Genomic DNA, 25,647 nt, shown 5'->3' with positions numbered 1-25,647 from the left:
TGGATGGAGCGTTTAAAGTCAGATTTTCTTAACAAGGGCTCTGTCATTTTTTGTATACTTGCGCAGTATTTGTCTTGCACCTACTGTAGACCTAAAAGCCATTGAAATATTCTTCTTTCTATCTTATGTTTAGGTCCATAAAATACTTAAGAATCGACCATTATCTTCTCTATCCAGTCATTCAACGGAAGTGTTGACACTTTGAAACTCTGTATTACACAGCAATGATTAAGATAATGTGATGTTCGAAACTGATATTTGTTTTTTGTGTTTTTATGTTATGAAATACTGGTCTCTATAGCTTGAGCCAACGTTGCTGTTAATTTTCATTTTGATTTGAATGGTTTTAAATAGCTATACAGTATATCTGTATTCCTGCAACGAGAACATGTGTTTGTACTTAAGTGGTACCACACAAAACATATGGTGCACACTGTGAACCAACCCACGCAGCAATACTGGAATCACAGGAAAAGTACTGTAAGAAGTGAGGAGGAAAACTAAATTGAGGCAGATCCAGGTCAAACCTCAGAGAAAAACAAAGAAACAGAGAGAAGAGACAGAAGTAGACGAATGTAGAGAGAGACAGATGAGCTCATATCTCTGTCCTGCCTGCATTGTTATTTTCAGATCACTTGCTAAACCTCCTATTGTATTTTCGGAACAAAACTCTTCCCCAGTGCTTTGCCCTGGGCTGTGCGACTATGTTTACTGCCTTGTTATATATTCCTACTACATATAACTCAAGCTTGAACCTCTTTATACAGAGTCTTTGAAATTCAAAAAAGCAATAGAGTGGCACAGCTTGTTCATAAGTCATTGGTCATAATTTGGATTTAAAATGATTACGAGCAATTTTGTTAGTTCCAAACCTGTCAAACATACACAGACGTTGCAAACAAATACACATACACTATTCCCGGAAGAATAGTATCTTGCTACTGCTTGCTTTGCTGAACAAATAAAATATGAAGAGTGTGGCCCATTTCAATTGCTCTTCAATCAACTAAACTTTATATAGCCCAATATCCAAAATTACAAATGTGGCTCTGGGGTTTTACAATCTGCAGCCTAAAACTCTCTTTGTCCTTGATATCTTGCAGTGGACAGGAAAAACTCCCCCGAAAGATCTAGGAAACTTCTGGGAGAGCAACTGAGAATGGTTCCCTCCCACAAAAATAAAAATAATTCCGGCAAGTTGAAGGCCAATAAACGTATATTCTAAGAAGCAGATAGATAAATGCAAAGAAGTCTCTAAATGTCGAAGACTTAAGATCACATGTACTCAACAACTACATTTTACTTTGATGCTACAGTGAGGACATATACTCTGGACAAAGACTTTGTGCACCTGACAAATCAGATTGCACACACCAATAGACTTGTTGCAATGGAGAAACTACTTTCCACAAGTACATTGAGGTTATTAGTCTATCTGGTTTTCAGGGCGAACTTAAAGTGGACCTATCATGCTATATTTGAATAACATAGTGTAGGACCATACCTATATAAAGGCATATTTATACTTTTTATTTTTCAAAATACCAAACAGATCATGCATTTTAGCCATTCCTCATTTCGCTCAATTTAACACTGTCTTTGATGGGCTGATTCTGTGAGAACAGCACCATCTACAGGCCTGGCATATGTACTACAGCATCTCCAGCGCTTTCCAACGGCAATGTCCGTGGCTGTCTCCTCCTGATTGGTGGAGTTGGCCCAATAGCCGTAGCGCCACTTCTGTGACATCACAGAAGTGTTCAAATCTGGATCAGTCTGTATCAGATCCGTTGCAGCCCCTTTTTAAGAGATTTGGGTATGGAGGAAAATAGAGAGGGTTGTGTTTTCTGACACTTGGTGAGTTCCCTGGAACACCGGGGACACATATTCATGTATAAAAGACGAACAAAAGTGCATTTTGCATGATAGGTCACCTTTAAATTACAAACTAGAGACTCGACAATAACTCACAGCAGGCTAAGAAGCACTGATATGTGGTACATTTGGACAACAGGAGGAACATGCTTTAATAGAAAAAGAGAGTTTTTAAAATCAGATTGATGAAAGATTGCAAGATGGTGTGTAGCGATAGAGCTCATTGAAAAGGAAAAATGGTGTGTGCAATTTTGTGGATGTATTCACGTTGCACCACTGGCAGTGAGAGAGAAGGGTTACTAAGAGCTACTGTATTTATTCCCTTTTTAGTCCCTGGCCATTGTCAGAAATGTAATTTATAGGGATCGAGATATCTAGGCCTATGAGGAAGTTGAAACAAATGTGTGCACTTGTGGGTATGCATACACGTTTGTGCAAAAGACTGTACATGTTGTAATGTTTTTTTCTGTGCACTCATGGCTTTGTGGGCATGCCTTGTAATGATTTTTGAAGCCGACATGTGTGTTCCACCCCTGCTCATTCTCTCTCACACACGCAGAGCTGGCAGCATGCAATAGGGAAGATGAGAAGATCAGTCTCACATGCTGTTTAAATGATGTTTTGATAAATAATGCAGCCTCCACGCTTCACATGTAATCTGACGTTTGGCTGCACTAGTCGGATCCCTGTCGAGCAAGAGGGGAATGAATTCATCATAGATATTTGTCACCACCGCCAGCTTCCTCTTCAGTCAGGCTATCCGGTTTTATCGCCAACATCATTTGTAAAGAGGTTACGGCTGCCTCGTGATGGGCTCTTTCATGATTTGAAATAGGAGATGGTGTGGTAGCTACTTCATATGCTGTCATTGTGCTGCTTATTTGGCAAGAGGAAAGGACGTGGTAAGTAGGTCATCAGGATTGGGATGGTGGATCATTTAATATAAAATGATGTATGCGTCTTGTACTTGTGGACTGAGCGAATGACGAGCGTGATCAGTGTATCAATCCAAAGGCACCGTGCAGACAAATGTTCATTTCACACATAATGCCTTTGTTTGTTTTTTTAAAAGATTTGACGCTCCATTAAAAAGGTGGCACAGGTGCAGATTTAAAAGTATAATGAGTCCTCCACCGTTCCAATCTTCTTAAGGTGGAAAAAATGACTCTCCATTTGTGGGAGATGACTATAGAAATCCTGACATTATTATGCAGAGGACCTCCACCTCCTCACAGTTTGTAGAATTTCATCCTGGAGCTGTGCACTTGTTGACTTGTGCTTGAACATGCAGTTTCTGTTCCGCGCCCATGTATGGATAAATGTGCCATTAACAACATATTAATGCTTTCCAAAGAAGTTCCAAGAAAAGTTACTTAAATTAATCAACAACCCTATTTGTTTTCAGGGGGACCATAGTTTTCAGTTCAGTTGGCTAAAAACGCACAATCAGGAGGATATGTTTTTAAGTCTGGTTTGTTTGTCAGCAAGATTATGAAAAAAACTATTTTATGAAGCTTTGCGGAAGGGTGTAGAATGGGTCAAAGGATAACCCATTAAATTGGAGGCGGGTCCTAAACAGTGGGCAGATAAACTGAATATTTTTTATCTCAATACCTAATCCTATTTTCAAAATGACATACCAAAGTCATTTTGACAAAATGGAAGTCAGGACACCAGTGAAGAGTCGATCCCATACAGACATACAGTAAGGGAGGTATTTATCATTCATCTGAAGCTCAGCGCAAGTTCAGTTAGGAAGACCAATATCCTCTGTCTGTCACACGTCATGTCAATACTCTCTCCTCTCTCAATAAGTGATCGGGGGCGTTACTCCCCAGCTAACCAATCACTTCCCCCCCATTCTCACAAGCCTATCATTGCACCCGCTAACCCCTTTAAATCTGCTCTTCCCTCTCCGTCAGCTGTCATTTCAGGTGGCAATGTGCAACCCTCCTCCACCCCTTCGCCTCCTATCTCTAATACAGGGCCAAGCTAAAACCTTCTCCCCCCAGACCGGACCAAACTACTTATCACCACCACCAGTGTCTAGACCCCGGGGGGTTTCATCGGAGCAGTTTTTCCCCTCCTGAATGATCATCCTGCAAACCGGGGCCTAATCGCCAAACACCATGTAATTCACTTGTTATAATCTGTCAATCACTATTCATTCATATTATGTGTCCCGGTAATAAACATGTATTTCATACATCACGTCTCTCCTGATTGAACTAACTCTCTGGAGAAAAAAATACTGTGATACCATACAGTTCATCCAAACTTTTAAGTCTGATTGTATTGTTGAACATTGTGTTCCACATAGCACACAATAAACCCATTTACTGAGCACTTGAACTCCTGAAGACTAGACCTTTGTTTGGTTTGGGAAATAACCTTTTGTATAGATATCTGAACATAACCTGGAGTAATGTTTGCGTTGTGTGTGGTTGTCTCTTTCCTCCAGTTAGCGAGGTGGGGGGTACATCTTTTCACAAAGGGGCCCCAGAAGCAGGTGAGGTCCTCTCTTAACAATCTCAGCTATGTCAGCAAAATCCCTCCTGTTACCATTAGCAACCAGCAGAACAGGACCCCTCATACTACCTGGGGAGACTATATGCTTGTTAGAGAGCTAAAGGATGGAGGAAGAGAGAGAGAGAGAGAGAGTGTGTATGGTGGGGGAACGGGATCATATAGGAGGAGTAAAGATGGCATTGGAAGGAGAAGAAGGAGGAGGAAGAGAGACACTGAAGCGGGAAGATGTGTCACACAGTTTTAAAAACTGCAGTGAATGCTTTTTTTGAAATCTCTGCACAATGAAGAGAAAATCCGATGAGATAAATAAACCTATTACAGTCTGGTCTGGGGGGCTTTATTTGATATTATAATCCACTCTAATGTGCTGTAGGCAAGTGAGATATGGTGGTGCAATCAGTCAACATAGCAACAGCACACAGGAGGAACCGACAGCCGTCACCTCAGGTTACTGTAGACAGATTTTCAATATCGATGGACATTAAAAAAAAAACACCAACAAAAAGCTTGTGAGGCAGAAGGTTGTTCTTGTCACACCTGATATTCAGCCTGCCAAATGTTCTCCATTGAAAAGCAGTTGGGAGCCCAGAGGAACAAACCGAATCCTCATCCAGTTTGCAAATTACACAGAACCCACATTAGCCCTACACGGCGTAAGGACAGAAACAAAAGGGATATATCTGCAATTTGGCAAGAAAACAGACAAACAACAAAAATAATAGGTGTTCTAACATGAGAGAAAATCAAGCTGTTATTCATTCCTTTTGTCAATGATGACCTGGTACAGGATCAAGCAAGCGCATGTGCATAAAAACACCAGCCTACAGGAGAGTAGATTCTGCTTCATGACAATCATCTTGAGAATAAGGTGCATGGTTTCCCGTGACACATGCCTGCACCTAAAGGACAGAAAAGCTTATAGGCCTTCGGGAATTTGAAAGTCGGACCTAAGAAAGGAGATAGGACTAAAGCCCCTGTCACACTGTCCCGGAATTGACACTCGATGGACACACGATCAAGGAAATGTTCAAATTCGGCTCTGATCGTAGCAACATCGGGCCATTCGTGAGGGCATCTTAAGCCATCGTATGACCGCCGGTGGAGTTTCTCAGGCGGCAACTTTGTGAGCGGCAACTTCGTAAGGCACTCGTGAGGGCATCTTGTCAAATCGTGTCATCTTCGTGTTATCATCGGTGCCATCGGGCATTCACCCTCACTCTGATCGGGGCGAATGCCCGATGGCACCGATGATAACAAGATGCCCTAACGATGGCCTTACGAAGGGCAAAATTGACACACGAATTCAACACGAAAATGAACCTTCACAAGGTCCTTCGGACATTTTTTAGGCATGCCAAAGATTTTGCCACCGCTCACGAAGTTGCTGCCAGAGCCTGAGAAACTCCACCGGAGGTCATACGATGGCTTAAGATGCCCTCACGAATGGCCCGATGTTGTTACGTACGATCAGAGCCGAATTTGAACATTTCCTTTATCGTGTGTCCATCTGGTTGTTAATTGCACAACAAAATCATGTAAACATATTATGTAAATAATCCAATTTGAACTGAAAAGGATATAATATATTATTTTGAAGGCAAGTTGACAGGAAGTTGTTGTTGCTATGGAAACAACATGACGGAGAAAACTTAATATATTCTACATATAAAGACGGAGAAAGTAAAGAACAAAGTCTGAAAATATCAGTACAGTATCATAATACTTTAACATAATTGTTTGTGTTACTTTTGTTGCAGTTGTATGTCTTAAATGTAATGTAAATGTTGCCTTTGTGTGTGGTTCGGGGCCATCTTCGTGCGAAATTCACAATTCAATCTTCGTGTGTCCATCGGGTGTACATTTTGGGACAGTCTGACAGGGGCTTAAAGGATAGAGCGGCCGAGTTGCCCTTTGAGCAAGGCGATGAATCCCCAAACTGCTAGAGGTGATGGCTGACTCTGCACTGAGACCCCTTTGAAATACATACATGTCTTGCGTGTATTGTCGTCCAGGATGGACATGCAATAAACACATTTCAACTTCATTTTGTAGATCTTGTCATTTAAAATTAATGCATCTTGAGTAATGTGATCTTTCTATTTAACATTTTGAAAGTAAACAACTTCAGGCAAGAACTTGATTAGGAAAAATGGCTGTGGCATTTGTGGCCGTCCAAAAAACAGAAATTCAACTGCAGGTAGGCCTACTTGTCGCCGTGTTAGACTGTGTCACAGCTGGACGGACAGTGGTGAGCTTCTCTGATTTGATGACAAATCGTAGATGGTTTTGTTCTATATGTCATCAGTGCAGGGACATATTGCTCTTACACACAGGCCAACACACAGAGGACTAGCTTACCTGCAGTATCTGGCAGCGGTCCGAGGTGCAGTCGATGTTCTCACAGGGCTGGTACATGCCCAGTGTCACACAGTTGAGCAGGATCACCATGATGCTAATCCTCTCGAACCACGTATTAACAGGACTGGGGTTAAGGAGCATGGCAGCTGAGGAGAAATGCACGGCACACACATTTCAAACTGGCCTGTATGGATTGATGGATGGAGCTGAAATTGAACACAATCTGAAAGGATTTCACATATATCAATGTTATGAATACGACACATTATTATCTGATAAGAATACATTTTCATAGAATTTTAAGCAGTTTGATTTAAAGATGGAAAACCAGCGTTTTTGTGTACTCATCCTAACTGACAATATCAATTTAACTGCTTACTAAAAACACGAAAAAGCATAAGGAAAAATAAAAAAAAACAATATGAGAGATTATGATTCAAAGCAGCACGTTGCAGACTGCCTGTAAATTATGTTCTAAACTCTTTAGCGGCTTCATGCCTGCTAACTTAAGGCCGCAGGGTGCGTTTGTTTTAACTCCCACGCAGAGTGAGCTGGTGGGGGGTTATCTCCGTGTTAACAGGATACAGTAGTCCTAAAGAAAGGATAATTTCCCAACAGGGAACAAAGAAACTTGAAAGGTGGGTAAACGTCTCCAGCCACGGTTTAAAAATAAAGCTGCAGATAAAAGTGTCAATTTTGCGTCTTATTAATCTCAAATGCATGTTTGAGGTTTTTTTAATCAATGTTATTTTGCTGTCATTTCTTTGATTATCTATATATAACTTGTAAAACCTTTTCAAAAATGTGTGTCTAATATCTAGCCATTCAAATGCAGGAAAACGCTAAACATTTGTGTTATCAATTATATTATAGACAACACAACATAAGACATTTCCCGTAATATGAAAGGTTTGATATGAGAAATGAAAATGATACCTCTGGAGAAATGTTGCTGCATATTGAAAAAAGTAAAAAAAGAAATGCTCTCCAAGATTATCTTGAAAGTAAAGCACTGCTCTGTACCAAAGTGTGAAGAAGTAGAGAACCAGACAGAGTCACATCAACATATCAGTTCATAGATGACTCATCCGCAGCACGTATGCAACACACCATGCGAGTTTAGAGGTCAGGCAGCCGCCACGCTGCCAGTGAGCAATTCGTCAATGACAATGAATATGAAAAGTATTTTTCCAGCCAACATAATTTTGCTGTATGAGTCACAAAATCAGACATGACAGTAAATACTGTTGCCCGCCAAGGCACACGACCCCTTTGTGATATTTACTTAAAATGATGAGAGACACAACAGCATTGGCTCTGATTTGTTTGAATATCATTAATAATCTCAAACCAGTGGCGGCCTAACTGAAATGAAATAGTTTGCTTAAGTTCGACTTAAGGGACGAGCTACTCATCTTCACTCCACCCTTCATCTCTGTATTTCCAGAGCTAGTCACCCTGCAGAGTGCGACACCACCCGGGTTTACCCTGACGCCCTATCCATCTCCTTTAGGAGTTAAGCATTGTAATTATTGTGTCCTTTTAATAATATTTAAAGATGAATAATACTGAAAAGGCAAATTCAGATACTTAATTCATACAGTATTATTCATACGAGAGTGGGGGGTATAAATGTGTGTTATAATCACTGTCATGCAGTCTAAAAGTCTTTAAAGCTTTTCACCTTTTTTGATATCTTAAGCTGTCAGCTTATGTTCTTTAACTTCTAGGCTCTATCCTCTTAACTCATACTTTTTTGTCTTTCTTTTATACTCACACAATAAGCTTTAAGTCTTTTGTTCTCGTGAACTTTGCACTCGCAGAACTTGTGTTTATGGGAAATGTGTCGGTGTGGCAGGTTGCACTAATTATTATGAAAACTAACTTTACACGGATGATTGCAAATGCTTAATTAAGAGGAGGAAACACGCTGACACATCTTAAAAACAACTGTGGGGGACATTATTTATATCCATAAACCTGACCCAATGCAGGCTCTCTGTTAATCATATGAAAAGCTGTATTTCTCAGACGTAAGAAGTAAGAAAGGCAAAACCAAAAGATACACTGAAGACTTATTTTTATTTTAGGTTAGTTTGAGCACATTTTCCATATGGATCTTTGCATAAGCAGGCGTAAGTCAAATTGTAAAAATGTTAAAATAAAAAAAGGAAAATTGCAACATTCATCCTTAATCTGCAAAATAATATGTGCATAAGCATTATTATATATATTAAAGATACTTTAAACATTCACTAAGCCTAAAACATTCATGATTCTCTGATCTAAAACCACATTGTGTCATTGATGCTTAGATCTTATTTTCCCTTTAAAACAACAACCAGGTAACATATTTGAGAAACATCGTGACATGCACAAATAATCTCCACGGACATCAAAACGATGAGAAGAGAGTTAGCTATCAGCCGTGCTACATCTCATTTCAGTGGGTAACCTCTTTTTGAACCTGCCTTGAACACATTTCATTTCTAATTCAACTGAATTCCCAAGGTCCAAACCCTAAACATGAAAAACACATTGATTTGAAGCTCAAGGATTTCAAGTAGACTTTTCTGTGGATGCTTCGTGCACACAATTTGCTTTTATGCAGGGATACATGGTTGCAAACATCATTGTTATTCATATTTTCATTATGTGTCCCTGCACACATGCGTACTCTCCATTAATCTACAGGTCTCTCCATCCAGATGCCTCTCAGCTGCCTCTGCTTTCTCTTTAGCACTGTTCTCAAGGGGTCACGGTGAAATGGGGGGAAATCAAATCAGAGCGATGTGTGAAGAGAAATATATTTATGAAGTCTCTTTGCCTCCTCTTCCTTGTCTCCTTATAACCAAATAAATAGGTGTGTAAACCCCTTTGGGTTACATTGTTCTTTCTTTCCTTTCTGTAGCTCTGTCCTTTCAATAAAATGCAATCGTTGTTTCTACCTCTCCTTTTGTTTTAGCTTTTCATTCATTCCCAGGTGTGACAGATCAAACCATGGACAATTTTGCCCTTCCAGCTAAAACAAACACGTTGGGAAGCAATATATTCCTCGACAGGCAATGAAAAATCTATCAGACTTCTTGAGGTTTGACTTGTCTATGTGTGTGTGTGTGTGTGTGTGTGTGTGTGTGTGTGTGTGTGTGTGTGTGTGTGTGTGTGTGTGTGTGTGTGTGTGTGTGTGTGTGTGTGTGTGTGTGTGTGTGTGTGTGTGTGTGTGTGTGCGTGTGTGTGTGTGTGTGTGTGTGTGGCGTTCCCGCACGACAACTAGCAAGCCAAAACCTGCCCTGAGGTTCTGTGTTAGCAACGCAGGAGCAAAGAACAGAAGCATGGTGTGAACTCGCAGTAAGGAGCGAGACACACTGTCTGAGTAAGAGAAGATGAAAAATGAATAGCAACAGATATACAAAAAGCATGGGAGAAGACTTGTTTGGGACTTAGCAATAAACAAACGCGAGACAGGAGACAAAGGATAGAAGCTATGCCGCTGCACAAAACCCGTTTTGAACTTTCTCACAAAGCTCAGAGTTTAGCATACAAACATGTGCAGGGTAACTCGGGTCAAAACGCACAAACTCCACCACGCTCCATCACATGCAAAACATCCCCCCCCCCCCCCCCCAAACCCCTAGAGGACTCCTCACCTTCGACTCATTAACAGTATCAGCAGCATTTTCACTGTCATGTGAAGTGACTCAGCGCTGCTTTGAGTTCAGTTTCTCTCTCATACTGACCCTTTCCCTCCCCAGGGAAATGAAGCGGCTGACTCACAGCAAGGCTGATTCCAGAGCGCTTTCTGGTAATGTCACTCCCTAATCATGTTTAGGTGGTGCTAACTAAGTCTGACACCAGGGATGCTTTGAGGTGAGACAAAGGGAGGCACGCTGTTATCGAGCTTCAGCCATTCATTTAATTGTGCTTTTAAAGCCATTACTCGTGTGATATTTACCCTTAAAACCTTAAAGGATCCACCCAGAGACCACCACGTGTGACTGAGGAGGTTCAGTTTGCATTTTTAAGCGCCTGTCTTTTTCCTTTTTAACCATTAAACCTCTTTCTCCTAATTCCTGTATGTCTAAATCTTCTTAGGATGCAGACAGAGCCTCTTGCCTCTTTCTACTCTTCTCCCGTCTCATCTGTTCCTTTTTCTTCTTCTCGACGTCTCTACCTATTTTTACGCCTGTCCCTCTATGTCAATTCAGATTTCGTCATACACACGCTGTCCCTTTCATCATTTTTTCCCCCTATTTGGAGCTTTCCAACTTTGTCAAGCTCTCCGTCTTTCTCCTTGATAAAACATCTCAGGATCCCCAAATTGTGTCACTGATTCCCTTTTCGTCTGTCCTTGTGATGCATTCAGGTAACAAAAAAGGCAGCACTTAGAAGCCCAGTGTGATGTTATTTTCTACACCTTTGAAGGCAAACATCTTCACAAAGAACTCATTATTTTAATCATTGAATGTAAAAATGGAGGGCTCTGGTGCATGTGTAAAACAAATGTATTACCTGAGTGCATTTCTTCTTCTGCATTTCTTTTGTCCCCATGAAAATATGGTATTCTCCGCTGGCTGCAGTATCTTAACATTTTAAAGTAGCAGCCTTAGAGCTGAGATTAACCATAATGTGGTGTAGATTCAAACCCTTATGCACTACTTTTTTAAAGGTTTCCCCACATTCTATTTCAAATAACATGTGTAAAGCCTTCCAGATATTTCTTTTTAGGACCAGATATAGTCCTACATTTGAAAGATTCTTACAATGTATAACATCCGCCATTTAGGTACTGACTGTTACATATTCATCAAGTATGGATGTTTCATGTTTTTTCCATCTCAGCTTTGTAACAAGCGTTTGCTGTAACGTGCCTTGGACTGCTTCGCTAAGAAGGAGCAGAAATGCACATGGAAAGCCGAATTATTAAGAACCAAATCCTAATTCTACATGATTGCTTTAACTGCTGCAAAATAGTCAAGTGTGTGTGTTTCAGTGTGGGCATTTATGTAGGCTAATCCTATAATGCAGGAAAATGTAGGAATGACCATTGCATAGCTGCACCAAATCAACAGTGTGTGTATTCTTGCTAATAACTGGATGACTCATGTCTGAATTATAACTGTCATTTTAAACGAGGATTTTTAACAGGGCTCCCTTCTGCAGTGTGTGTGTGTGTGTGTGTGTGTGTGTGTGTGTGTGTGTGTGTGTGTGTGTGTGTGTGTGTGTGTGTGTGTGTGTGTGTGTGTGTGTGTGTGTGTGTGTGTGTGTGTGTGTGTGTGTCTTTGAAATCCCTCAGCATCAGTCTCATACAGAGGGAATCAGAATGACATCCAGCTTCTCACTGTGCCACTGAAGCCTCACTCTTCTCCCCATGAGTACCAAGCCTGATAGGTCACACACGTTCACACACACTTTCGTGCTGTCCAAGTAAAAAGTAATTGTCACATTACTGCCAACATTTAAAAATCAGAAGACACACACATATTCCTTCACCATTAAACTTGTGACACCTTAAGACCCATTTAGTCCTGTGGGTTTTCAAATTCTCCATCATACAAACGACACAAAGTTGTGGCGTGTTTTACAATGTTAGCTACTATGTGTGTTACGACGAAGAGGAGGGTCGCAGCTGCTGGAGGAAGAATCTGTCAGATGAGTGATGTCACAAGTTTACACACTGATACAGAGTGTGCCCAGCTGTCCTTGGTATATCTCTCTCTCTGTGGGCCTCTCTATGATGGAGTAGGTAGGCACACAGCCAGGAATCTCACCACCTTCCTCCCTCCACTCCCATCCCTCTTTTTAACCCACTTAGTTTCCTAGGACCTTGTGGTAAACTTGATCAATGAGTGTATCCCATTCTCCTTCTGACCCTTTGGCTGCTTGACCTCATTTCTGCAGTTCCACAACAGTCTGCCAACTCTCTACTTTGTGTCAAAACATTTCCCGCCGATTCCTTTCCGTGCCTGAACTTCGTGTACAGAGGATTTTACTATTTTATCAAGTTTGCCAACATAAAACAAAGAGAAATAAACTTTTGTACAAACCATGCAAATGTGCAGACCCACTCTGTGCAAACATCTGTGCAAATGACCCTGTTTAACTTTTAATGGTTACAGACGACTGAACTGAAGAGTTCATAATGTTCTTAACAAAGCCCTTACCTCTGCATGCCAGAAGGCCAAAATCTCTTCAGCCATTGAAGCATACGCACAGCGCAGCACCTCGAATAACAAGTAGACCCCCCCCCTGTCTTAAAAGCCTTAAGTAAAGAGCAGGATGTTCTATGAGAGTTGCTCTGCTTGTCTCAGCAAATGTTACTTTCACTTAGGCAGGACCAGAACAAAGGTTTGCTTATGAGGGCTTTCTCACACTATACACACACACCTTCTGCCCCTGCAAATAAAAAAACCATTTGAGGGATTATATTTTTGCATATTTTCCATCGCTCCAAAAATCCTTCCTTGCTAAATAAAATTGTTGACAGTTTTTAAGATAAGACCTTCCTAAAGAATAAAACAGCTATTTGAAATGTGTGTGTAATGCAAAATAATTGTGTCTCAAGTGTCCAAGAGCCACAGCTTTCACCACCATTAAAGAGCAGCCTATGTTTGTTGTTGTGCTTTAAACGACGGCTAAGGGTTGCTTTTAGTAAATATCATATAACTTCTTCAAGAAATCACAAAACGTGTATGAAATATAAAAAGTGATCTAATGACTGGATAACATATGAAAGGGTAGTTTGTACAGTAAATGCACATTCTAAAATTAGCTTAATATTTATTTAGTGTTTATTACAGTACTACACTTTTAGCCATTATGCAAAATGTTTCAGGTTGGGAATACGTATTGTCTGCACTGGCACTTACATTCTTGCTAATGTGTAAATAATAGCTAATTGGTTAGATCCCTTCAAATAACTTGTTTCTGCCATTTTGCAGTAAAAACCGCATAAAGGGCTTGCCAGTCAGTGGGCATGCAATTCTACATCAGATGGAATGCCAGAGTAAATGTAAAGGAATGATGTAAATAAATTATAAACATCAGAGTAGTGATGAATAGCAAAGGCTTTAATCAAATCAAGCCAGTTGTTATTCAATGTTGCCTTCATCAACTCAAGCTTTCTTTTTATTAGATCAGACTTGCCTCCAAAGATGAAGGTCAAGTGAATCCATTCAATTAACTTTCATCAAAGTTCTTATTTAATTATTGTCAGTTCCACACACAAGGACATGGACTATTAGCATTCAGTTCATGTTTCTGAAAGATATATGTAAGCATTACTGGCTGCTCTCCAATCCCTGTCTCCAAAATCATGCAGTTGAGGGTACATGTCCATGTAGTACCATGTCAGCATACAGTATGCTCAGCAATATGGACACATGCAGGCTGTGTTCTAAGTTCATTTAAATACACAAGTGCAGTACTCTGTCCACATATTTAGGCATTAAAGAAAAGCAGTAAGCAGACATTTTTGATAAGGTTTCAGTTTCCTTTAAATCATGGAGGTTCTTTCTTATTGAGGATTTTGCAGAGAGGACTATTATAGAGGCAGCAAATATCACACATTAGGGAAACCTTTAGACCTCAATTCATATGTGTATGCAGTAGTGGTGCAGTCTCTCAAACGAGAAACACTTTGTCTGCCATTGTTACCTGTAAGACCTTTTCAGTATCCTCCTGAAAGCCTTTTGACAAGAGAATAAGCAATTATGAAACTGTAAAATAAGGGAGTGGACTCATTGCAAGATCCAAGAAAGTGCAAACTAATTTGATAATTGCACTCTTGGTTCGTTTATGACTTGTGAAATTGCCACATTACATGTTGTGCTCTCGCCGCCGTGACTGCTGCTTGATGCACATCCATATATATATGGCAGCTCCCCCCCCCCCCCCCCCCCGGATACACAAGCACACAGATGCACATGCAGACACGCACAGATGGCGAGGACAGACGGACCCACAGTGCCGACCGCATAGCCTGACATGGCGAGCAGAGACCTGGAGCACCTCTCAAGACAAGCCTATGGCCTGTAACCAAGGCAACGGGAGCAGACAGGGTTGCTTTTAGCTGCCGAGACAACACAAACTGTGTGTGTCAGTATTTGAGAGTGTGTGTTATGTGTGCCCTGTCGGCTGATGTAAAATATTTTCGGTAATTGTGTACAAGTATCTATATTTTTGTGTAGTGTCTGCAATTACCGAAAGAGGATGGTTAGATTTTCACCGTTTTGGAGCATTTGGTGTGTGTGTATGTGTGTGTGTATGTGTGTGGGGGGGAGGGGGGGGGAGGGGGGGGGGTCTGCATGTGTTTGTGACTGTGTATCTGTCTTTCTTCTCATATCAGCTCAGCACAGCAGGTGCCTTGCTCCAGTACATTGCTGCCGCTAGTGAAGCTGAATGTATTGCAGACACCATGGGAAATATAAGCCAATACTTTCTGTGCCTGTGTGTGTGAGGGGAGAGAGGGATCGAGAAAGAACGACATGACTCAGTGAGATGGAGAGGAGGAAACTGAAAGAAAAACTGAGGGAGGCCAATATAAACTGAGAGTATAGAGGCGAGCCAGGGGTGAAAGAGGAGGTTATTGAAAGAAGCGAGCAAAGGAATTTGAAAAAGGCACGCATAGGGAAATAAAGAAAGGCATGAAGAGAGGAGGAAATTGATAAAGACTAGAGAGTTTTGGCGGGTCAGGAAAGCAGCACATGCAGTGTACTCACAAGCCATTAGTTTGGATTCGACACAGGGTCAGAATTTTGGAAGCAGAAGGGAGGAGAGAGGGAGACGCAGAGAAAGATGTGCGATGACAGGACTATGCTGCTGACATCCGCAGAGAATAGTCAGACTCTGATGTGACAAGCGACCATCCTCAGCAACCATCAACCTCCCTCCAGCCATCTGTCTTCCTCTATCTGTAATGTATTCCATCTCTTGGCACAAAAACCTTGCCATTCAAAAAAGTCAGCCGTAGACATAGTGAATGCTCATCAAGAAACTCTTTTGACAATCACGCATGCCGTCAAACACAAGAGCTATTTGAACTCCTTTCGTTGTTAAAAGCATCTTGACTTGTCACATGTGGTGCTGCCATCTGCTCAGCGATCTCTACAGCAACTTCTCACCTCCTTACAGCCACTAAGGCGGCGAGGGCATTATCTGCTGCTCAGTAGCACCTGTGTGCTCAAGTACTACAAAACAACAGAGAAAAGACAAACAGGAAGTAGCATCTCCAGTGGGGAAGCTAGCACCACGAATGGCGGCCATGAAACGGACAAATACTCGCCTAGCATGTATATTTCCCACTGCCCCTAAACCTATCATTCTGTGGATCTGTCCAAGATGTGTACATCTCCACAACAAATACATCACTCCGCTTCTTAAGACCACATTTTGAAAGTACCAGAAACCATGCTATCCTATGAGTGAAGTCAGGGTATATGATGGCTGCGTGTTTACTACATAATTCAGGTGGTTACTAAATCACATCATAAACCGAACAGATGAAAATAGCTACATTAGGACGTAACAACATACTGTGGCTTCCAGTAGAAATTAAATCGATACCGTTTACCAATCTGGCTCCCTCTGACAGTGTCTATCGGATGATAGGCAGTAAACTATAAGAACATGATCAGAGACAAAATGATAGAATGAAACTCTCACAGCAAACCTACTATACAGTACAATCTGTCCCAGTTTGTTTTTGAGTTGTTTGATCGACTGCTTTAGCAAGATGTCCTGGTTGTTAACGTACAGCTATGTGAAATGTTCTGTTTATAGCTCATGTTATATCAAAAAGGGCTTTTTTAGGATTTAAGCTAGTCCATTTTAGACTTTCTAGAAATTGGAAACTATATATTTACTTTTAAGCTTCCAAATACACAACACTGGACTTGGACTGTCTCTTCTTAGGAGAGAAAAGTTCAAGATACTGTATAGCCTTCAAGTTCTGCCAAGGATCTTTCTTCGTGGTCATCGTGCAAAGGAAGAAAATAGGTCACAAATCAGATAGCAAACATAAATCACGCTTTTTTAAAACCGACAAACCCTGACATGTTAAGTATACATATTTGCCGAGTGATTTTCAATATTTCCTCAAACCCTCTATTCCATGGCACCACAGATTAAAAGAGAACAGGAACAGCACAACCATGGCAGTAACACTGGATGAATCTGATTGGACAAAATTATCTTGGAGATGTTATACTTTACAAGTCTTTATCTATGCTCTCGGTTTTGAAAACTGTGATATATTTATTAGTATGTGTTTCTTCAGTAAATACCCACAGCAAATGCCCATCTCTACTTGAAAGACAACCCTTATATAATTCATTATGTGCTAGGCTATTCTGTTTTATTTACAACATCAGTCGAAAGACAAGACTATATTTTCTTGTTTAGATCTCGATGGGAGACAAAAATGGAGACATGCAGATTCACAACATTGCCAAATTAATTAGATCATTCCTGTGGAGATGTATGAGACTCTCATAAATCCCAGGTTCTTATTGAGTAGTACACAAACAACACCTTCGTCCCTCTCTCTAAACTGACAGAAAGTAAGGATACCAGAGATCAGAAGGAGGAGATTGGGATGACGAGGATGTGGTGGAGAAGGGAAGTGTAAGCCCTCGTCTCTCTCATCTCTTCATCCATTTTTCAACAGGGGATCTAATGGGCTGACATGATCCCTTGTTACAAACACAGGCAGAACAACGACTGAGGGCTCAATAAGAGAAGAAACAAGAGAGGGCTACAGCAGCGATTCCTCTGATCTGTGGTTTTGCTCTTTTCTTAACAGTTTCTGTCCATTTAAAGTTCATCGTGATGCCGACAGTAGAGTTCCTTTTAAAGCAGCTTTTCTATACCACAAAAGATTTAACATAAATGTAAGTTTAGCAGTACAACAGTACACAACGATTCTTTTTCATTGAATTAATCTACACTAGTGCTATAATGAATGTACGTATACAAGTATAAAAGACCGCTTGCATTCGTGAACAAGCTTGATAAACCAGTCTTCAAAAGGGCACTGTTAAGGTTTTGAACATAAAACAAAAAGAATGTTAAAAACTCACAGTAGAGGCAGACTTGTGAAACATAACATTTTGGGATTTTCTCTTCCCTTTCTGTGCATATTTTCTTTCTGACAATCGATTTAGCTCATGATTGGATAGGACCCCTTCGTATATATGCCTCTCATTGCAGGCCTGAACTTCACAGGTGTTTCATGAAAGGAGAACAAACAAGCCGAGAGTAGCAAGGTAGATGAATGATGCGACACCGAGTGGGAATGAATGAGTGAGTCAGATGTTTACAAAAAAAAAAATTATTAATAGGTTGCGATCCCGCCATTTGCTATGCTACATTTTCCAGCAGAACTGTGACCCTTTTTTTTTGTCTTTCTTGTTACCCTTGTTTGTTTACATGTTGTATACTGTGTTGTGTATAATAGTGATAAAACAGCTTTCCTAAACAGATTTACAAGAGGCGTGACAATTGGTTTGAATATGGTGCATTCACTAACAGAATATATCTGTATATCTTTGGCACAGTTCCTATTGGAGTTAGGAGGAGGATGAGTGAAAAAATATATATTAGGGCTACAACAGGGGCTGACATAAATAACTCAGCTAAATGCTAACTTTAGCATGACAACAAGCTTGCAACGACAATGCTAACATGCTGAGGTTAGTTTATACCATGGTCAACATCTTAGTTTAGCATTTCAGTATTGCACATCGCAATGTCGATACATTGTACAGCCCTTTTGATTCATCATCAGGGAAGCTGGGATGTACTAAATGTGGTGCCAATAAATCAAGTAGAAGCTATTTCATAAGTTAAGATTTGGACTTGCGGGTGGCATTAGAGGGAGAAGTTGGATGATCGCCAAAGTCATATTATTGGTCTTCTGGGCCCAATTGATATCTATACCAAATGTCATAGCCATCAATCCAAAAGCTGTAGACATATTTCAGTCTGGGCTGAAATGGTGGACATAACAACCATCAGACTGACAACATCCCTAAAGCTGTTCCTCTAGCACAATTTGAACAATGATTTGTTCATGTAGCCAAGGATAATGCAACACTCACATACAGTAGTGAAAGGAAGATGTTTGGGACACTTTTATTGTTAAGACGGGACAAACTGCACATACCGCAAGCTGTTTGAATAGTTTTTCACTGGAATCATATTAATGTTCCGTCTAAAAGGCTACCAGAACACTTTTGTAAACATTATTGCAGTGTAATTGACTCTTTGAATCTCACACAGGAATGGCTTGTGGCATTTAGTGTACCCTGGAAATGCTTTATTGTAAATCTACAGAGGCTATTGTGATCCCTAGCTGATGCCAAAGGAAAGAACTGCTATTGTGGCCTAAATTCTACCCCAGGCTCAGTAGAGCTGCTGTGACAGCTCCCACTCAGTTCCTATTCTCGCAACAGACTCTCTCTCTCTTCAAGCCCCAACACACCAAAGTAGTCAGTTCCGCCTCCCTAAGTATAAGCCACGAGGCATGCCGGCTGAGGAATACAGAGTGACTGACATCAACATGACTGACAGTCGGAACTCCTTCACAGCGGATTGTTTGCAGACTAAGACTTAAATATCCAGGAAAAATAAAACATAAACCTCCACTTTCAGCTGCTGAAGGTCTCTGTGTCGTACGTAGATTTTTCAGTTTGAAAACTCTGGTGCTTTACTATTATTATTCTCAAGAGTGACTTCAGCAACTATAAAATCAAACTGCCAATTCTAATTAAACATTCAAAACTCAATTAGAGTGACAGACAGGAAATACATATTCACAAACACAGTAGATCAATTTTATTTCCCCTATCCTTGTTTCCTTGACCTTGCGTTTCTGCTCAATATCCCTTCCTCCCTTCTCTCAAGTCATCAGACTGGTGGAGTCTGACCCTGCCTTATATACTCTCTTTGAAGTAACATCATCAAAAAAGTTTTTGTTTTATCATTTGCGCAATTCAAGTCTAGGAGGAAGGTTTGTGATTAAAGTGAAGCACATCCCACCTTCACATTTCTGGTTGGATGAACACAATACAGTGTCATATATAAAATGCACCAATAACAACCTCTAATCTTTGTCATTGTAAGAAACACCTAAAACTACTACAATGTAAAGTTGACAAAGCCCTCTGAATACTCTCCCTCTTCTTTCAATGCGAGGACATCTGATGTTTTCAGTGCAGGAGCTCACACGCAAACACACATGCGTGTCATCTTTTGTTTCAGCTTAAACCATAATTATTTTTCTCAGTTGGATCACTTCAGAAAATTCTGATTGCCTCTGTTGCAGAGAGCGTGGAACAAACACTGCAGGTCCAGTGGTCGGCTCTCAGGGCGTGCAGGAAGTTCACGTCCCACTAAGTGGTTCTGCCCCCACCTGCCTTTGTTATTTGTTTGCAAGTTAACTTTCTTTTGAATGTTATTGTGTGTGAAAGGCTCAGAGGGTGAAAAGAGTATGTTGCTAAGGATCTTAGCCTTTCCCCCTCTCTACTTTCATTTTTGTCCTCCTTATCAGACTACCACAATATTAATGTGCTGCATGACTGAAATAAAGTAGAAAAAGGGTCTCAATAATGCATAGCCCCCTCTTCTTTGTCGCTATATTCAGGTGAAGCTTGTTCAAAATTAGGACGTTGAAATTAAGAGCCGGTTAAATTAAGTCAAGGTTTACTTTTTAACTGGCTGAGAAAGTTCTAGCCCCTGTGCAGTTTGTTGGAATAAGTGTGTCTTTATCTCCAGTGTGTGTGAATGTTTGGACTGCTGGCAAGTCCCTTGTAGGCATGTCAGCACAGCAGGAGAGCCAATGTTCCTGTCTTTATTAATTACTACCTGACACGCACACACACACACACACACACACACACACACACACACACACACACACACACACACACACACACACACACACACACACACACACACACACACACACCCACACACACACACACACACACACACACACACACACTCACATTTACACACTCGCCTGCACATACATACCCAGACTTCTATTAAACTAGTCCACGAAACGCATTCAATTACACTTTGATTCAATCACACACCTGCCCTCAACACATTTATTTTTGAAGTGACTTGCATTTCACCACATCTACGCACACGCGCACACACACACGCACACACACACCCCCACAAACACACACACGAGCACACAGTGGCGCCAACTAAAAGCTAGTAATGTGTCCCCATATCCCCTCAGCACTTCTACTTACTCTCGCTTTGTTAATTCAGAAAGGGCATTTACTGTAAGAGGCAGATGAAGCAGAATGACAAGTCAAAATGCTAGCTTCAACTAGAGACTGCTAGCATGACTCAGTAAAAACAAACATGTGCTGGACAGAAAGACACAACATAACATATATCTTTGCAATATATATTTTTAGATTACATCTGGACATTGTTTTGTATTCGGGACCACTTAACATTTTCCTGTAGCGCTAAAAAAAACATGTCCAACGGATGTTCCCCTTTGCATTATTCATTCGTCTAGCTTACTGTAGCATTGCCATCGAATCGTGTTTGTCGCTCCCAACTCTCAGAGCTAACATTTGCGATGCTTCCAAGCTTCTCCAAAACCCCCGACCCTTATTCTCATTTTCATTATAAGAGTTAAACGGCCATTCTCTCATTTTAATGTGCCTTATAATCAGCATACTTGTGAAGGGCACAATGTTAGCAGAGCTGCCAAGTCTCCATGCCAGATTGCTGAATAAAACAAAATGACCAAAAATAGGCAGGGCACTTGCCGATGGAGATCACCTACCAAACATTAAGGCTAATCATCAACCAATGCTACAATAATATTGTCAGTATGTGAGCATCTACTTTGGAGCGGTGGAGCAAAGCGTGTTTCCTTTTTGCTCTGGACAAGGGCACCCTGAATGTAAACCTCAGCGGCTCCACCGGTGGTGTTCAGTAGTTAACCGTACAAGAGTGTGTCTGTGTCGAGCGGCTACCAAGCTGTCAACCTATAGAGCATAGCAATATTGGTCTATATATTAAAGTTATACAAGAAGGTTTACATCATTAAATGAAGGTTTGATCAGCAGCTACTGTCTAATGCCCATTATAAGAATGACAAAATAATACTTCTGCAAGTATTAATCCTTCAATGTCTTTATTTAATTGCTGAACTGTAAGATGTGACAGACATGTGTTTAAAAAATGTGAACCCCTTTCTAACCATTTCAATACAAATAACAGGGTTCTTCTTTAATAACATATTCCAACTCCAAAAATGGCAGCAAGTCCTTTGAAAGTCAACCACACTGACACAAAATTAAAGATGATTGAACAAAAGGAATTTCTTTGCTTCTGTCATTTACTACGCAATGTCAATGGCCTTGCTTTATTTATATTTTTGTCTCGTCATTTTCCAGGTAAAGGCTCCAGGATTGCAAAAGCATTGTTAGAGTAGCTCACCGGTTGGCTAAATGATAATCAAAGTCAGTCATTACAGCTCAACTGTTGCCATTGATATTAATAGGAACTGGCAGTCACTGCACCCTGTGGGATCGCATCTCTGCAGGTTGGCAAGCTCTGGTATGGGCAAGCACAATATGCACCGGCGTACACAAACTCACTTGGACACAAGGACAGCAGAGCAGACACGCACAGATTTGAAGGCATAAAAACGTATCAGATCATGCTAGCTTTCAAATGCACACAGGAGAGTAGAACATTTGTATTTAAAGCCCCAACATTTGGTTTAAGCATCATATTACTTTAAATTCCTCATGCAAACCTCTCTTTCTCAATACTCTCAGGTTTTTAAGCTATCTGAGAAATCAGCTGTTAAAAGAAACTACCTTAAAAACGATGCATAAATTCACAACATGTGCTTAAAAGTGTTGATATATTCTAAAAGAGAGCTTGCTCTTGGCTCTAATCACTAATATCACATGTACTTACAAGACTAAATCTCAGGTGTGCGGGCCAAAGGGAAAGAGAAAAAGCTTTTTCGAAAGGCAAATTGTGTTAAAATCATCTGGCATTTTAGCCATTTGCCACTGAGATAGTTACAATCAAATAAAGCTTGGGAGGGTGTAATTGTAACATTCAACGGTAGTCAGACTGAACACATTTAGGCTTCTTATTACCTGGTTAGATAAGTGCACTGTATATTTCTAACTTTAATAAACCTAAAATTTAGAACCTTTTACTGTATATCCCAGTCCTCAAATTGCCAAACATGATGTGATTGGTACCAATACAAATGTAGAAAAGGTATCCATTTAATTACACTGTCCCTTCCATTGACTTGCTGACGACTGTAACTTTGTCTCCTTTATCTGTTTCAGCAACTCAATCTTGTTTTGGACAAACTTGGATTCTACAAATATTCAAGTCAGAGACATATTACTAACTAATAATTGTACACATGCTATTGATTCTCTGACTGCACTAACACCATTAACAGGAGGTTAATGAGGTGTAAATGTGCATTAAATGCATAGTGATCAATCAGGGTGATGAGATCAGTCAGATTCAATCTGGCTTGCACTGGGATTGTGTCCAAGCCAGGTGTGGATGACATCTGTACTGTGACCTTATTGTAAGGAAGAAAATCAGCCAAACAAGTCTGAGTAAGAGTATATAAATATCACATTGTAGAATGAATCCAGATAATAAGAATGCTAATTAATTCAGAATATTATGAAGTTGTTTTTTCACCACAAGTCACAGGCCGCAGGAAATTCAACAGTATTTTCTGTCTGAAATCAAAAAAGAGCTCTGACATTAATGGTCCTTTAAGTTGATACATTTATAACATATAACAAATAATACCTTATGATTACATTGGCTATCAAGCCTAAATGTGTCAGATAAATAGTTGCATGTTATTGATCTAATCCAATTATCATTTAGGTTTGCAAATGCTTTTTTTACTCATATAAAAATACCTCTAATGAACCCGTCAACTGAATAAGGCTTTATTTATATCTTCACTACATAGAGTGCTTTCTTTTACTGCATTAACTTTGATGAGTTGACCCTTTTTTAAACCCCATACTATCTGCACTCTATGGCTACAATCAACAAGTATTTGCATCATTTAATAATCAATCTATTAATATACTAATAGTTTATATTAAACTGTGAAAAATGTCCATCCCAGTTTCCCCAAGTCTAATTATGTCTTGTTTTGTCATTCCAAAGGCATTTAGTTAAATATGATATAACAATCAGGAAACCTCCATCTGGATTCCAACGGATGGACAGTTTGAAGACACGGTTTAGTGATTTTTTTGTGTATATTATTCCCTTGTGTACACCACAAAAAAGTCACACCAATTTGAGATAGCAGGAAAGCAATCTATTTGAAACCTGACAGATGTATTGATTTTGAAAGCCATATACAATATGCACGGATCCACAAAAAACACCAGAATCTGTAAATCTGGTTTCTCATCTATGAAACAATTTAACAGGCGCTCACACACTGGTACTGGGGTGACTAATATAAGGGTTCAAAGTGTATATTCGTGCCACCACTGCAACTTTACACAGACATATAAAATGATGTGGTCAAATGATCCACATCACATTAAACCTTCAATGTTAATCGTGACATACTGAGAGAGAGAGAAGGGGTGAGGGATGAGGAGTGGGAGTTAGAGAATGTGTAAGTGAAACAGATGGAGAAACAAATGTCTTGTGATAACATCGTTTAAACAGTGCTTGGCTCTCTGAGGGCCCTGGCTGCCTTTGCACTCCTCTCACACTCGTTTGACTGGGAAAATGGCCAAAAGGACACGCACTCTCTCTTTCTCACTCCTTCTCTCTTTCTCTTTCTCTCCCCCTGCGCTGCCAAGAGACTAAATTGTACAGAATTGTGCTGTCGAGTCTCATTTGAGAGATAAATAGCACACATGTTATTACTTGAAGACAGCAGTTTGTTTGGTGAGGTGTTCTGATGAATCATCTTATTTAAACTAGTGAAGAAGTTGATCGTAATGTATGTGGTCTTAAATGAAGGACAAAGAAAGTGTGTTTATGTGATTGACAACAAATATTGAGTTAGGGATCTAAGATGGTTTGTGAAAAATATTTACAGCACAAATAACCAGAATACCCAACAATAAACAACTGACCCTAAAGAAAACATCATTATGGTTATACTGGTCTTAAACAAGAGGCAAGAGGTGACAAGTTGGCCATTTGTAACCAAGTGGTCAGTCCATTGCAACAAAGTGTGTGTGAGAAAAAGGTCATTTAAATGTATTTGTAATATAATAATAATAATAATAATAATAACAGATTTAATTTGTTAGCGCTTTTACAGGTGCTCAAAGACGCTTTACAGATAATAGTGAAGAAAAAAGAAAAGAGAAGAAAGGAACAACAAATAAATATATAGTTAAAGTTAAAGTCAAATAATACAAAAACAATCACACATGAAAAGCCAGATTGAAGAGGTGAGTTTTTGTGAGTTTTCTGAAGGTGGTGAGGTCGGTGCAGTCTCTGATGGGTTGTGGGAATGAGTTCCAGAGGGAGGGGGCAGCGACGGAGAAGGCTCTGTCCCCCCAGGTCCGGTGATTGGTGTGGGTGGGGATGGATAGGAGGTTGGCTTCTGATGAGCGGAGGCAGCGGGAAGGGGTGTGGTGGTGCAGCAGGTCTGTGAGGTAGGGGGGGGCCTGGTTGTTGAGGGCTTTGTAAGTAATGAGGAGGACTTTGAAGTGGATTCTTTGACGGATGGGGAGCCAGTGGAGGTTCTGGAGGATGGGAGTGATGTGGTCTCGGGAGCGGGTGTGGGTGAGGAGACGGGCAGCAGAGTTCTGGATATGTTGGAGTTTATTGAGGAGGTTGGATGGTATGCCGTAGACTAGAGGATGC

General features: G+C 40.4%; 1 protein-coding gene across 5 annotated transcripts in view; it reads right to left on the bottom strand.

Annotated features, from left to right (window-relative positions):
- Positions 1 to 25,647, bottom strand: part of LOC307014044 (voltage-dependent T-type calcium channel subunit alpha-1I-like) — a 151,717-nt gene that overhangs the window by 73,632 nt on the left and 52,438 nt on the right. For all 5 annotated transcript variants that reach the window (XM_079641716.1, XM_079641714.1, XM_079641715.1 and 2 more), the window contains exon 3: positions 6,763 to 6,875. In XM_079641716.1, coding sequence (XP_079497842.1) covers positions 6,763 to 6,875 — 113 coding nt within the window. The remainder of the gene's footprint in view (positions 1 to 6,762; positions 6,876 to 25,647) is intronic.

This window comes from Notothenia rossii (genome assembly GCF_949606895.1).
Source record: "Notothenia rossii genome assembly, chromosome: 8".
Lineage (NCBI taxonomy): Eukaryota > Metazoa > Chordata > Actinopteri > Perciformes > Nototheniidae > Notothenia > Notothenia rossii.
The sequence above is the reverse complement of the archived record's forward strand: the minus strand, read 5'-3'. Positions and strand labels throughout refer to the sequence as shown.